Source organism: Candida metapsilosis (genome assembly GCF_017655625.1).
Source record: "Candida metapsilosis strain BP57 chromosome Unknown scaffold1, whole genome shotgun sequence".
NCBI lineage: Eukaryota > Fungi > Ascomycota > Pichiomycetes > Serinales > Debaryomycetaceae > Lodderomyces > Lodderomyces metapsilosis.
This window is the reverse complement of record NW_027138159.1, coordinates 1,883,874-1,898,167: the sequence shown is the minus strand read 5'-3', so window position 1 is coordinate 1,898,167 and position 14,294 is coordinate 1,883,874. Positions and strand designations below refer to the sequence as shown.

Sequence of the window (14,294 nt, the reverse complement as noted above, 5' to 3'; positions counted from 1 at the left end):
ATTCGCAGTGAATGTGAACACAAAAAAAGGGAGATGCCACTTAACCAAATGCGCAAACAATACTCCTCAACAACAACCAATTCATATAATAACACAGTGACGTATAATCAAGAAATTCCTAAATAAAATGCTAATATACACTTGAAATAACTATAAAGAAAAACCCATAAAAAAAAACACTCAAGACTATACTTTTTTTGTTTCTCCTTAATCTATCAAAAATTAAAACCAAATCAAAGTACTTTAACACCGTCCAGACCCTACCCCGCAGGGCTTAATCCTGCCCCCACTTAGTTACTTGGGAAACCACATTGGTTAGGATATTGCCTATCAGTTAATGGTTGTGGGAAAATACCAGCAGCAGTCAATCTCTGGAAGTCCCATTCAATTGCATCTTCAGTCTTCCAGTTCCAAAAGATCCATCCACCAGTGTATTCGTATGCATCCAATTGGGCTTCAATGTACTTACGAACATTGGTCTTGTAATCATCTGGCCAGGTGGAATATTCCAAGTATTGTTGACAAGATCCGATATATGGAGAGTTGTCATATTGGCCCTCATAACGGGCTCCTCTTCTAACACCATTCAACCATTTAGCACAATCGGTTAAAGCTGCTGACCATTCACCAGTAACAGTCCAATAACTCTCCTTTTTCGTGTCCCATCCCCAATTGCAAGCAACTGAAATGTGTTCATCAATACTACGTTCCAACTCCTTGGCTGAAAAGACTTGATAGTGGTGATGATCCAAAACAACATTAAATGCATTGTTGCCAATGGAAAAGCCATCCCAGTAACCAATTGATTCAAAAGCGTCGTGGATGATAACAGGTGTGTTGGAACCAGTAGATCTCAAAGAACTATATCCATCTTGATAAAATTGTTTAAGCTCATCAACATTCAAGCTTGGACCCAAAGGTTCATTGATCAATTCAATACCAATGACAACATCAGCATAATCGTCGGTACCATATTTTTGGAAAATAGTATTCAAGACATCTTTTGTAACTTGTACATTACCATCAACCTTTTGCCAATCGATAGTATCTCTCAAACCTGAATTATCAAATCCATTTTGTGAGCCTGGAGCACCGTGCAAGTCGATCCAAACTTTAAGATTGTGGTTTCTGGCCCATTGTAATGCCTTATCTAAGTATTCCACTTGTCCTTGAACATAAGGATCATCATCCAACAATTGGAAAGCCCAGTATCCAATTGGAATACGAACGGTATTAATTCCCAAATAGCTCATTTGTTCGAAATCATCTTCTGTATACCACGAATTCCAATGCATTTGCAAGACTTGCTCGGCGGCTTCCTTACCCAATTGCTTTGTAAAATGATATTCATCAACAGGAATATTATTTTCATCATCACCAAATAACCAAGAACCAAACAAAGATGGAGTGATGTATGCTTCGAGGACAAACCAACCACCCAAATTCAAACCACGAGTGGTTTCCTTGGCATAGTTCCAAGACACACTTTCACCTCTCTTTTGTGGTGTGATGGCTAAAGCATAAATGCACGAAGCAAAGATTGTGAAAACGATAAATGACCTCATTGTTTTATTAAGTTGTTGTTGTTGAAGCTGCTATGATAAAAATTGCAATTTGTTTTGCCCCTTGTAATTAAAGAAACTGCAAATAAGAAGGAAATAAAACGAAAGCACAAAAGAAAAGCAATTAACGAAGTGTAGATGAAAAATTCAGGCGCTAACTAAAAAATTTCAACAAAGTGTGATCAAACTAAAAACTCTAGACTCAAAAGGATTCAATGTGTAGAAAATCTATAATTCTAGACCCCCAACTGTAAATGTGTTTTAATGTTGCGAAATGTACGAGTAAGTTTTTGATGCGCGGTTAAATTCTGTGAATGTAAGCGGTTGCGCAAGTTAGGAATGCTAGTAGCAGTGATTCTGATTGAAAATAATTTGAGTGAAGATGATATTAATGTCAAAATAGAGGGAAATTTCAGATACTTTTATATCCTTTATCTGTGTGTAAATGGTTACTAATTAAGTGAAAGGAGTGAGAAGGTTGCATTTTATTGTGATTTTGTAACTATCGAACGTGCAAATTTCATATGTTTGAATAAAGTATGTGTTCAACACAAATGGATCCTCCTTGTGAGACTAAGTATGTGTCAAGGGCTATTTGTGTGTGTGTGTGTTTGTTTATGAGTTTATTTTTAACAAAATTTATTGTATTACAAAGCCACTGTGGTATTTTTGTTTACGCTTAGCTAAACACTCTAACACATTCAGAAGAAGGAACAATACCTTTGTGTATACATTTATAGTGTGGTTATGCCTCTTTTGTGTAGTCTACGCCGTGAATATATAATAAAAGAAAGATACCTCTAACAAAAAGAATGGGTTTTTGAAATTGAGTTACAAAATCAACAAAAAATTCCTTTGAGATGGCTGGCTCACATTGAAAGACCCCCTTTTCTCCAAGACATGAAACCTAAAGACAGCACTTGACTCCGGCATGACCCCAGTTTTACCTCCACACACGTATGGAGTAACCTTTTTTTGCATGACCACTCGTCATGAATCATTAAAGGAAATTCAAAGGGGGTGGGTGAAGGGAGAAGCGTAATCTACTGCACACATCTCGGGTTGTGGTTTATCTTCATGAATTTACTTTAATTTAGGCGCTATCAGTTTGGACTGCATCACTTAAATAATCTTTCTGGTATATCGTCTTGGTGGTAGATCCGTTCGGTTTATGCAGTGTAATAACCCATGTTACACTAAATCAAAAGGGGGGGTGAGTCTTCCTCTTCTTCTTGGCAAGCCTCTTGGCTTTCCTTCATTCCATATTGCCTCGTTTTTTAATCAAGTGGTTGCTGGAGAGAGTGAAGCAATTAAACGGACTCCTTGTAATACACACCATGAAATTCAGCAATAGTCCAAATTACTTTTCTTTCAAGCAACCACAAGGACCGGTAAACTGAGAGAATCGAGCTGTAGTTACATAAAATTCTTTTATTGCAATATGATTTCGGCTTACAACATGAGAGCCTCAATTTTAAGCACTATAGAGAAGTTGTTTCTTTGCTTTCAAACCCTGGTCTTGTCTATTGTGTTTTCATTTACATCAACTTTCTTTATAGCGAACAAAGCAAAGTGAGGGGATATTGTCGGTGAAAAAAAAAAAAATTTGAGAACAAAGAACCCATTGTCCGTCATCAAAAGTGGGAGATGACTGCGCAGCTCTACACCAATGTTGGTCCTTGGCATTCAACCAATCTGGAGCTTTACCACGGGAAGATTTCTTTTCTTGGATTCCACTGTATGATTGTTAAGGACTCAATTGCGTCAGTGGGATGGCGCGCGTGCCCCCTTTCGTGTATTTTTCAAAAACACAAACACTATTGGTTTGTGTTATGCGTAATTTAACTTATTAGTAACACAATAAAAGGTAGAATGTGTTAAATAGTTGCTTTTTAATTTATTCTTACAGTTGAAATTCTAATAAAGTCCAAAAATAAACTAATGAGATACAAATACTCTTCTGCAACTGGCTCTGTAAAGTGTAGTAGTCATGACTAAAAAAAGTTAAAAGTTACAACTAACTCCTATTGGCTTAGATTTTATCCGATCAATCAAGAAAAAAAAAAGAAGTACTAACCAATCAATAGTCAGAACTCTTATACTAGTTGCAAACAATGATTGCAATTTAGACGATGCTATTGCGCGTTAAAGTCGCTCCCGGTTGTCCATCATTGTCCGTGTTTAGCAGCTTTCATTCAATTTCGTTCTTCTTGATACATTTGCACAACTGGAATAGTTTGGGACGTGTTGGGCACAAAAGTGAATAGATGTGTGCGCGCCTAAAAATTAGAGTTTTTCCGAACAAATCTAAAATCTGGTTCTAGAATGTTTGAAGAGTTGGTGATTGCGAGTACGATGAGCCAAGCATGTGTACGTGGTTGTTCGTCTAAAGGCTATTGAGCAGAGCAGCACTTGCGTCTGTTACGCCTAGTAACAACAGAGGAACGGGTACAAATGGCTCACCAAGGAGAGTGAGCACGTTTCTTTTTCAGTAACTACCATTCCTCGTATCTAAAAGCAAATATTTAGTCATGTTAAAAATAGTTTAAGATTATCCCTAACTTTCGCTCGATTAAGTAAATTCCATTCCCTTTTCAGTAACCTCTTGTTAAAACGTATGAATAAAAGATAAATAAATAAACAAGTTGTATTATGGAAGAAACAATAGGATTATAAAACAAAGAAAGTGTGTGCATATAAGGGGTTCTCTTTGTTGGTAAAAATATAAATTGTTTGTGGTGGGAACAATAGTATTCCTGTCATTGCAAATACTTATATTGCGGATGGTTAATATTTGCTTATTAAAACCGTCCGTTGCTGTAGTCTCGTGGATAGTTCTTGTGAATTGAACTAAGTGGCAGTGCGGATTTCTGGGTTGTGTCGACTCACGATTAGGACATTGTCAAATTTATGTTTTTAGTCTTACTTGACGTCCGGAAATAGTCTCTTCCGAGCGGTGCAGCCTTTTCGAACTTATAAGCCATAGCTACAAGTGGCATTGAGCATTGTGAGTTGCAGCGCAACGGTCTTTTATGGATCATGCGCAGGACTCATAGATATTTCTGTCACTCATTGTACTACTGCCTTTCAGAAAATAGTATGAGGCCCATTCAGTATAATTTCTGTCTGAAATTCAAACCGAAGAGAGCCAAAAATATTAGTCATAATCGCTTATCCACTTGGAAAAGAGCAGGTGCGTACGCCCACTATCCCATGCAGCTAGTTATAAACGGTGAGTCATTATCAAAGGCCTTCACCTTTTTGTGGTGGATTTAAAGTCTCACCGAACGGCACAAAATAAAAAAGAAAAAGTTCCCCTTATCAGCACAACGTTCAGTTTCAGTTCACATTATGTTCTCCTCATTACTTGGTCAATTATCACTCACTTCATCCAAGGAGAAGTTTGGCAAGGGCTTTAGGGCTAAGTACTTTACCAATTTAGATAAGGACGTTTACCCAGTGAATCATGGGTCCTACGGTTTGACACCTACACCAATTCACGAAAAGTATTTGGAAGCTGTCACCAAACATGCAAATTATCCCGACAAGTATTTGAAGCAAGAACAGAAGCAAAACTATGTTGAGAGCTTGCAAGCATTGTCGAAGGTATTGAATTGTGATTACCACAACTTGGCCATAGTTGACAATGCCACCACCGGGATCAACACAGTTTTGAGAAGTTACCCTTTGCAAAAAGGTGATTTAATAGTCATTCAAAGCACGGTTTATGGAGCTTGTGGGAACACTGTCAAATTTTTGAAGGATCAATATGATATCAATTTCCATGTTGTTGAAATTAACTACCCCATCACGAATGAAGAAATCGTAGACAAGTTTGAAAAGGCATTTAAGGAATTGAAGCCCAAATTGTGCATGTTTGATACTATTTCGTCAATGCCTGGAGTCATCTTTCCTTACAAGGAGATGACATTGTTGTGCAGCAAATACAATGTTTTATCATTGATTGATGGAGCTCATGGAATAGGTTGCATTCCTCAAGACTTGGCTGAACTCAAACCTGACTTCTATGTCAGTAATTTACATAAATGGTTTTTTGTACCCTTTGGTTGCTCTGTATTGTACGTGGATCCAAAGCATCACAAGAATATTCACACCTTACCTGTGAGTCATTCATACTTGCCATCCACCACTAACTTACCCGAAGAAGACGAAAAAAATAGATTGATTGATAGGTTCTTTTTCAATGGAACAAAGAACTTTGCTTCAATTGATGTTATTCCATACGCGATAAAGTTTAGACAGCAAGTATGCGGAGGAGAGGAGGCCATCTATGATTACTGTCACAATTTAGCTGTTCAAACGGGAGAGTTAGTAGGCAAAAAATGGGGAACAAGTCCCTTGGATCAAAAGATTGCTGCTCAAATCAGTACTATGGTGACCATACCAGTCCCTGTTGATGTTCCAGAGTTTATTGAAAATTGGCCAAAGTATGACAATTTGGTGTATGCAAAGTGTTTTACTAAGAAGGCCTATACTCCATGCATACCCCATAATGGTAGATTGTTGGCTAGATATTCTTGTCAGGTTTATAATGAGTTGAGTGATTACGATTATGCTAGTGATGTGTTGATTGAAGCGTTAAATGAGGTTGCTAAGGAGGAGAAATTGATCAAATAGAGTAAGCATATATGACATTTTTTTAGAGACTCGGTTTTGAAGTTATTTTCTTTTATTTTTGCGCAAATTTGCAGCCAAAAGCAATTCTTTAAAGAACCAATTTCTTACTCAAACGGCAAAGTAATAAAGAACAGCTGAAGAGTCTGCAAATGCACATCATTAGTAGTAAACCTTCTAGTGCGTTATACTTGAATCTGATTTATATAAACATGATTGAGTTAAGCTGATACAAACATAGTATCTAGCTATGTTGGAACTACATTGTACGAGCTAACATGTTGGATTTTCGTTATCAATGTGTAAAAGTGCTCTTCACTAAAGTTGCATTCAATTAAGTTGGTACAGCCCTAATCTTCTGCACGTGCGCATCTATTCTCGCCTTCTCCAAACCCACTGAAAAAAAAGTGCACATCTGCAACAAAAACTCATAATACCGAGCTCCTCTTCCTTTACACAACCAAACTAAGAAATAGTCTGCTTTGCTTAATTCGATTATCTCTAGTTACTACATCACACATAATAGAAAATGTCAACCGAAACTGCTTTGTCATACGCCGCTTTAATCTTGGCTGATTCCGATATCGAAATCACTTCCGAAAAATTGTTGACCTTGACCAAGGGTGCTCAAGTCGAAGTTGAAGGTATCTGGGCTGACTTGTTCTCCAAGGCTTTGGAAGGAAAGGACTTGAAGGAATTCTTCTTCAACTTCTCCGCTGCTCCAGCTGCTGGTGCCGCTACAGGTGCTGCTGCTGGTGGTGACGCTGCCGCTGCTGGTGGTGAAGCTGCTGCTGAAGAAAAGAAAGAAGAAGAAGCCAAGGAAGAATCTGATGATGACATGGGATTCGGTTTATTCGATTAAACACGTTAAGATGGTACATCAGGTGGCCACTTTTTAGAGGGAACATCGCTGCTGCTACAGTTGTTGTACATTACACTGGAAATTGGAGACTTTGTTCAAAGCCGTATATATTGGTGAATAGATCTTGGGTCCTGTAATAATATAACAATTCTTAATGTTTAGAGAAAGTGTAGACATCATAATATGACTGTTTCAGTTCCTCGACTTGCCGAGTTTGAGCATATTCTATATCTCTACTTATATCTCTACACTGGAGTATTGGCTTATACAAAAATGAGTGTGTTCTACCCTTGATTTTATTAACCAGATTATACATATATATAGTTAAAAACATGAAAGGTGGTGTTTTTGAATTAATGTACATCATCATTATCCACGATCATCTCTCGCTGCTCTTTCCCTTGTTATAACTATCCCTCACCTCAATGCTTCATTTATTTCTTAGCTTTTTCAGCTTCAGCTTCAGCCTTCTCCTTGGCTCTCTTTTCTCTGATACCCTTGTATTTCTTATCGTTTCTAGCCAATCTCAAAGTTCTGTAAGCAGATTGTTCTGGAACTTCAACAGCTCTAGTACCTTGTTCAATAGCTGGTTGCTCAATTGGGAAAGTAGCAGAGGTAGAAACTTGTTCGTATGAAACAGCTTCGGAAGTCTTGGTCTTCTTGTCAAAGATAACCAATTTAGATTTGTATTCCTTCAATCTTTGGACATTGGTTTCAAAAGTTTCTTGGCTCTTGTTTTGTCTTCTGTGATCAACGGAAATACCAATGGTTCTGGCGTATTTTGGAGTCAAACCAACAGCTTTAATTTCAGCCAAAGTGAAACCTCTTCCAGCTCTGACTTTTCTGTTGTATTTGATCGTTGGGGCTCTAACAACTGGTCTCAAGCTATCGATTGGCTTTGGGGCAATCTTGGCAGCCTTTCTCAATCTTGATTGTCTTCTTGAAGCTTTCTTACCAGCTTGGTCAAAGTGGACTCTGACTCTTTCTTGCCAGTGCTTTCTGAAGTGGTTCTTCAATAATGGTAAGTTCTTTGCGATAGCCATTGTTGTTGATGAGGAATGGGTTCAGTAAGGTCTTTGATCAATTCGGATTTTTTTTTTTTTTTTCTTTTTTGAGAGTGAGAGACTATTCAAAAAATTTTCAGTGTATAGAGAGAGAGAAGGGAGAGACTGCATAGTAAAAACAAACGTTAGTATAGTGCTACCTAAAACATGAGAAAAACTAAGTTGGAAGCTTATAGGGTTACAACCCTGCTAGAATGAAAGAGAGAAAAAAAGAAAAGGATTACACTATGCAGTACCAAGTCTCGCTGCCAAAAGTTTTTGGTTCGCTTTGACAAAAAAAATTTCAGAGTAATTCCTTCAATAGAACTAGGACCAGTACAAACAACAATGTCAACTCAATCAGTTCAAGTATGTACAAACGCATCACCTGTTGAATGGAAACGTATAATGAGGGGAGAGCAAGGCGAATAGCAGGAAACAAGTTAGAGAAGTAAAACAGTTTAAAGTCCCAGAAAGAATCACGATTTACACAGAGAGATATGAACTTATGCTCTCCCTATGTCTTTAGAAATTCAACAAGCTCCACTATGTTATGACCAAAGTACTAACCTTGTATTTCTTTTAGACTTTCGGTAAAAAGAAGACCGCTACTGCCGTTGCCCATGTTAAAAACGGTAAAGGTTTAATCAAAATCAACGGTTCACCAATCACCTTGGTCCAACCAGAAATCTTGAGATTCAAAGTTTACGAACCATTAACCTTGGTTGGTTTGGACAAATTCCAAAACATTGACATCAGAGTTAAAGTCACTGGTGGTGGTCACATTTCACAAGTTTACGCTATCAGACAAGCCATTGCTAAAGGTTTGGTTGCTTACCACCAAAAATTCGTTGATGAAGCTTCAAAGAACGAATTGAAGAAGATCTTTGCTTCTTACGACAAGACCTTGTTGGTTGCTGACTCAAGAAGAATGGAACCAAAGAAATTCGGTGGTCGTGGTGCCAGAGCAAGATTCCAAAAATCTTACCGTTAAGGAACTACTATCAAAGAGAAAGGGGAAAATCAAAAACACGAAAACGATCATTGTCACTCAAACAGGAATATTTTTCTGTTCAATTTCTTGCATTCATCTCATCATTCGCAAGATCGGTATCAAACTCACTCATCTGTAAATTATTACATAGTCCTTTTTTTTATATTCATGTGTTGTTAGGTTTATATAATATTTTACTGGTTTATTAATACATAAAACGGAAAATATTTAGAGTTTTCTGATGGTGTAGAGATACGGTGTAGAGATCATTGGGTCTCAATGATCAACAAAGATATTAAAATGGTAGCATACCAAAACTTTCTGTTCGTTACACACTTTTTACAACCAAAGACACGCTACTTCATGACCAACGTCCAACAGCTGTTGACGACTCCACTCATTGACTATCAAGATGAGCTAGAGGTTCCAATTGAATGTGAGAATGTGGTGCTTTGTGATAATAATGTGTTGTTATCAATCAAAGGTAACACGGTAACTGTTTACAATGGACTTTTGGTGAGTAGAGTATTGAAGTTTGAAGACAACATTATCAAAGCATGTGTCACCTCCTTTCTAATAAAGGATGCTCCAACTCAAATTATGGCAATTTGTTTCAAAAAATATATCAACTTCTACTATCCCAATGGGAAATTATACACCTTACATTTACCATTTGATGTTGCATTGGTTAAGGATTACGATAGAGGATTGATTTTGCAAACAAAAACAGAACTCTATTTGATAAACAAGGACCTCGATTTGAAATTCGTTGATACAGATACAAATAGCTCCTTTTCTAACCATGAATATGTGACAACCTTCAATCAAAGAGATAATGGTATCTCACTATGCACTACATTCATTGATGGAGAAATTAATGTCTACCAAGTGAAGAATTCAAATCGTAATTTTAAGCTGAATTCGAAAGCATCCAACAGGCAGCAAAAGAAAAAGTACTATTCAATATCCAACTCCTCAAACAAGTATGTTGAACCAAAGCTTAGTCAAATTTTTATTCTGGAAAATCGAACTAGTACGTTGTTATCTGACGCAAGGGTCCTAAATCCTGAACAAGCTCCTATATCAAGTTTGCGAAAAGATGTCATATTATCAAAGATAGACAATATTGGGAACAAGCTCAATAGAAATCATGTCAAAGTATTTAGCGTACCTTTTGACAATCAAGAAGGGATTGTGGTGGTTAATAAGTTGAAACAAGAGCTACATGTTTACAGCTACAACTCCTACACCAAAAGCCTGTCTGTTTATAAATGTCTGTGCCTTGACTGTATCCCTTTGAACTCCAGCTTTGAGGGTAACTTGATAGTTTTAACGGATGAAGGTTTATTCATTGTCAACCCGTTCCTTGAGTTACGTACTGGCTGTAACACAACCCTACCCGCATACATGTTAATAAGCTCAAATGATGGAAAAATTGCCCTTAGATTGAGAAATGATTCAATCAGATTGGTAAAGGTGATTTTGAATCCAGTATCTGATTTAGTCCTGTCTTGTTTAAGATGCTTCAAGTATTTGTCCGGGTCAACTGTAAACCAAATATTTTGGCTGCTATGGAGGACAGCCTATAACAATTGCGGCTCTGAATGGGACGCGTTGGTAATTGCATTGTTATCATTGACTGTTCCCTTTTCAGGAGATTTTCAATTTACCCCCAATGAAATTACAAATCTTTTACCACATGCCAAGGCCCTTCGCGAGAATACACATGTAAACTACGACTTACAAGATTTGATACCGTACATCGTCGTGTCTTTACATTTACTTCGAGAGGAGTATAAATTAGATGTCACTAAAAAGACATACTTGGATAAGCTAGGCAAATTGTTGAGTCAGTTGACCATTTGGATGGGCTGGCCTGAAATATGGGTAAACTACTACAATGCCTCCTGCAACCTCGATAAATCAATTAAATTTCTCCTGCTTCAAATTATCCAGTCTCCACCAAATTTATTTGAATCGTTAGCTAGTCTATTCACTGATGATATTGTCCGGTATTTGTCCTTTTCGCAATTGGTTGAAGAAAGCGATTCTGTTGACGCTATTGTTACTCCTGTAACAAATATTGTTTTAAAGCTTTTCGAGGTGCTCGTATCTTCGCAATATGGACCAGCACATTTAGTTGATATGATGAGTGATCTTGGAGTTACCTCTCTTGAAACGTTCCCGTTGGGTGTTTCCATCCCATTGAAAGAAGCCTTGCTGGTTTCTCAGGAACATCCTGCTTTTGAATGGACGTCAGATGCATTACTATTAACTGGGAGAGAGGATTTGAGTAAATTACTATCGAATGATCTTTATCATGACTCTCCAACTGAGAAATCCACACACAATGATATCCAATCATTGATAAATGACTTTGCTTCAAGTGAGTTTGTATCATCATGGGATGATCAGTCGGAAGCAAAACGCTTGGGTATTACCAAGTTGATATTTGATCATGATCGAAGGTATTTTGAAATCACAACCTTGTTACATCAAACAAAGATGCAAACCGCCTTTTTGAAAGCCGATGAATCTATCAGTGAATATGATCTTCTTTTACTACAGAGAAAATTAGCCTGTGTTGTGGCAATAAGAACTTTGACAATACCCATGGGAAGAGCCGCTTTGAATTATGGGGGTCGAAAACCTTTATTAACAGAAAAGTACCCCATTCCAAAGTTTAATTTAAACACGTTAATTTCACCAACAATGACTACAATTATTCCTTCTGAAGATAGCATATCACAAGATTTGTTGGAGTGGGGTCATTTCCATAATGGTGTATCTTCTGGTTTAAGTATTGCTAAAGATTCAAAAGGAATATCAGGAAGTTGGATTATATTTAACAAGCCACCAGACTTGAATTCACAGCATGCGGGATTCTTATTCGGATTAGGGTTGAATGGTCACTTGAAGAAACTTGAGGAATGGCACATTTACAACTATTTGGGTCCCAAACATCCGCTTACAAGTGTTGGCTTGCTTATTGGAATGGCTGCTAGTTTACGTGGTACTATGGATAATAAATTGACAAAAGTCTTGTCCGTTCATGCGGTTGCATTGTTACCGCAAGGTGCAAACGATTTGAATGTGCCTATAATGGTGCAAACAGCCGGGTTGGTTGGTATTGGTTTACTATACTTGGAAACACAACATCGAAGAATGAGTGAAATTTTACTTTCCCAAATTACCGGATCTGTTTTCCAAAATGATCTGGAACAAATTCATGAAGGATATAGGCTAGCTTCAGGATTGGCCTTGGGGTTTGTGAATTTAGGTAAAGGTGACGACTTGAAAGGGCTTAATGATACACATGTTGTTGATAAATTAATGGCCGTGGCAACTTTTATGAAGCATGATCAGCCAAGTTTAGAATTGGACAAGTCGTGTTGTGGGGCGATTATTGCCTTGTGTTTGATTTATCTCAAAACTGAAAATACCAATGTTGCTGAGAAATTACGTGTTCCTGAATCTGAGCAATTGTTGGATTATATCAGACCTGATTTACTATTTCTTCGTTGTATGGCAACAAATTTGATTAGTTGGAGTAAAATTGGGTCGTCACGCGGATGGATTGAGTCAAATATACCGGCTTCAGTACTTTGCCAGTTTGATAAGAATGATGGGTTCAACAAGTTAGATAGTGACGAACTTGTATTCTTCAATATCTTGGGAGGTTCATGTTTGGCAATGGCATTAAAGTATGCTTCATCCTCCAACATAGAGGCAAGAGATGCTATTCTATACTATCTTGATAAATTGATGTTGTTGACAAGCAAGCCGACAAACAATTACGACGAGAAACTTGCTCACAACACTGCTATAAATATTCAAAACATATTGGCACTATGTGCGTCTTTGATTATGGCTGCAAGTGGTGATTTAAAAGTTTTCCAAAGATTACGTGTCTTACATAATGATACTAGCAAGTCGATGGGGTATGGAGGATTCATGGCAATAAACACGGCGTTGGGATTTTTGTTTCTTGGAGGGGGGCAAATGGCATTTGATGATTCCTTGTTTGGTATTGCTAGTCTAATTACTAGTTTGTATCCTATTTTTCCTCAAGAAAACAGCGAATATGAAATTCATTTACAAGCTTTGAGACACTTTTGGGCTTTGGCTATTGTGCCAAGATGTTTGGTGGTTAAAGAGGTGGGCACAAATGAACCATGCAAGATTCCTATAACAATAACCATGAAGGATGGTAAAGTGATTGAAAATTTGTCTCCTTGTTTACTCCCCAAGATTAATGACATACAAACTATTAGTACAAATTCGATTGATTATTTCCAAGTTGTTATTGATTGTCTGTTGAAGTCTGAAATTTTAGAAAATTTTGAACAATCTTTGACAGTTTATGTTTACAAGAAACAAAATTATCAGTTGTTACGACCAAACATAAGATCAATGTTGCAAAACAAGAGTCAAAAAATCACTATCGATACTGATTCAGCATTAAATGGTGGATTATTTGAACTGCTCGATTTGAATAGCAAAGAGATTTGGATGAAAGAATTTGAGTCAAAAAAGAAAATTTCTTACTCGGGATTAACAATTTTCAATATCATTGATGATAAGTTGAAATTGATCAAGAGTGTTGAATCTCCTGAATCGATTGAGGATATTTGGAATTTAAGGTTGTTATTTGAATATGCCAACACTTGCATTCAGAATGATGACTTACATTATATTCCATTACAGTTTATTAACCAACTAAAGCAAAAGTTGTGGAATAAAGTAGGATAATGATCGTAGCATTCACTGTCCATTTGGTCAAAGAAAGTGGGTAACACGTCTAAGTGAAATATCGTTTTATTTTTGTGTCGTTTGTCGTGAATTCAAAATTATCACACGACAAGTTCCTGAATTCGGAGATAAATCAAATTGCATTATTGTTTATACAGAAATGAGCTGTATATAGTAATGGCACGTGCTAATCCACTCTTCCTACTAATACTTTACATGTTTTCCTCTTTAATCCATCTTGGCTAACGGATACTGTCGGATGACGGAATGGTGTTTTTTTGTGAAATGGATCTCTGTTTATGGGTTTATATTCGTATATATGTATAATATATTTTATATGCAGTACACATCCCTTAAATTTTTCTTTCAATTTTTTTTAAAAAACCCAAAACGACAACAACACATATAACCACTAACCAACATTACTGCCCTACTACACGCTACAC

At 37.1% G+C, this 14,294-nt stretch overlaps 6 protein-coding genes across 6 annotated transcripts; 4 read left to right on the top strand and 2 right to left on the bottom strand. All coding sequences in view use genetic code 12, as the record gives it.

The window, feature by feature from the left end:
• Nucleotides 1–290: 290 nt before the first annotated feature.
• XOG1 (glucan 1,3-beta-glucosidase) lies at nt 291–1,565 on the bottom strand (the record flags this gene model as incomplete). Its single annotated transcript, XM_067695250.1, has 1 exon — nt 291–1,565. One exon carries the CDS (start codon nt 1,563–1,565, stop codon nt 291–293), a length of 1,275 nt encoding a protein of 424 aa, XP_067550866.1.
• A 3,348-nt stretch (nt 1,566–4,913) lies between these two features.
• Nucleotides 4,914–6,200, top strand: I9W82_000841 (uncharacterized protein; the record flags this gene model as incomplete). Its single annotated transcript, XM_067695249.1, has 1 exon — nt 4,914–6,200. One exon carries the CDS (start codon nt 4,914–4,916, stop codon nt 6,198–6,200), a length of 1,287 nt encoding a protein of 428 aa, XP_067550865.1.
• Nucleotides 6,201–6,726: 526 nt separating this feature from the next.
• RPP1A (ribosomal protein P1) lies at nt 6,727–7,059 on the top strand (the record flags this gene model as incomplete). The annotated part of the gene is made up of 1 exon (XM_067695248.1): nt 6,727–7,059. One exon carries the CDS (start codon nt 6,727–6,729, stop codon nt 7,057–7,059), a length of 333 nt encoding a protein of 110 aa, XP_067550864.1.
• A 434-nt stretch (nt 7,060–7,493) lies between these two features.
• RPL13 (60S ribosomal protein eL13) lies at nt 7,494–8,102 on the bottom strand (the record flags this gene model as incomplete). The annotated part of the gene is made up of 1 exon (XM_067695246.1): nt 7,494–8,102. One exon carries the CDS (start codon nt 8,100–8,102, stop codon nt 7,494–7,496), a length of 609 nt encoding a protein of 202 aa, XP_067550863.1.
• Nucleotides 8,103–8,450: 348 nt separating this feature from the next.
• RPS16A (40S ribosomal protein uS9) lies at nt 8,451–9,096 on the top strand (the record flags this gene model as incomplete). The annotated part of the gene is made up of 2 exons (XM_067695245.1): nt 8,451–8,471; nt 8,689–9,096. 2 exons carry the CDS (start codon nt 8,451–8,453, stop codon nt 9,094–9,096), a joined length of 429 nt encoding a protein of 142 aa, XP_067550862.1.
• A 363-nt stretch (nt 9,097–9,459) lies between these two features.
• APC1 (anaphase promoting complex subunit 1) lies at nt 9,460–13,848 on the top strand (the record flags this gene model as incomplete). The annotated part of the gene is made up of 1 exon (XM_067695244.1): nt 9,460–13,848. One exon carries the CDS (start codon nt 9,460–9,462, stop codon nt 13,846–13,848), a length of 4,389 nt encoding a protein of 1,462 aa, XP_067550861.1.
• Between the last annotated feature and the right edge of the window lie 446 nt (nt 13,849–14,294).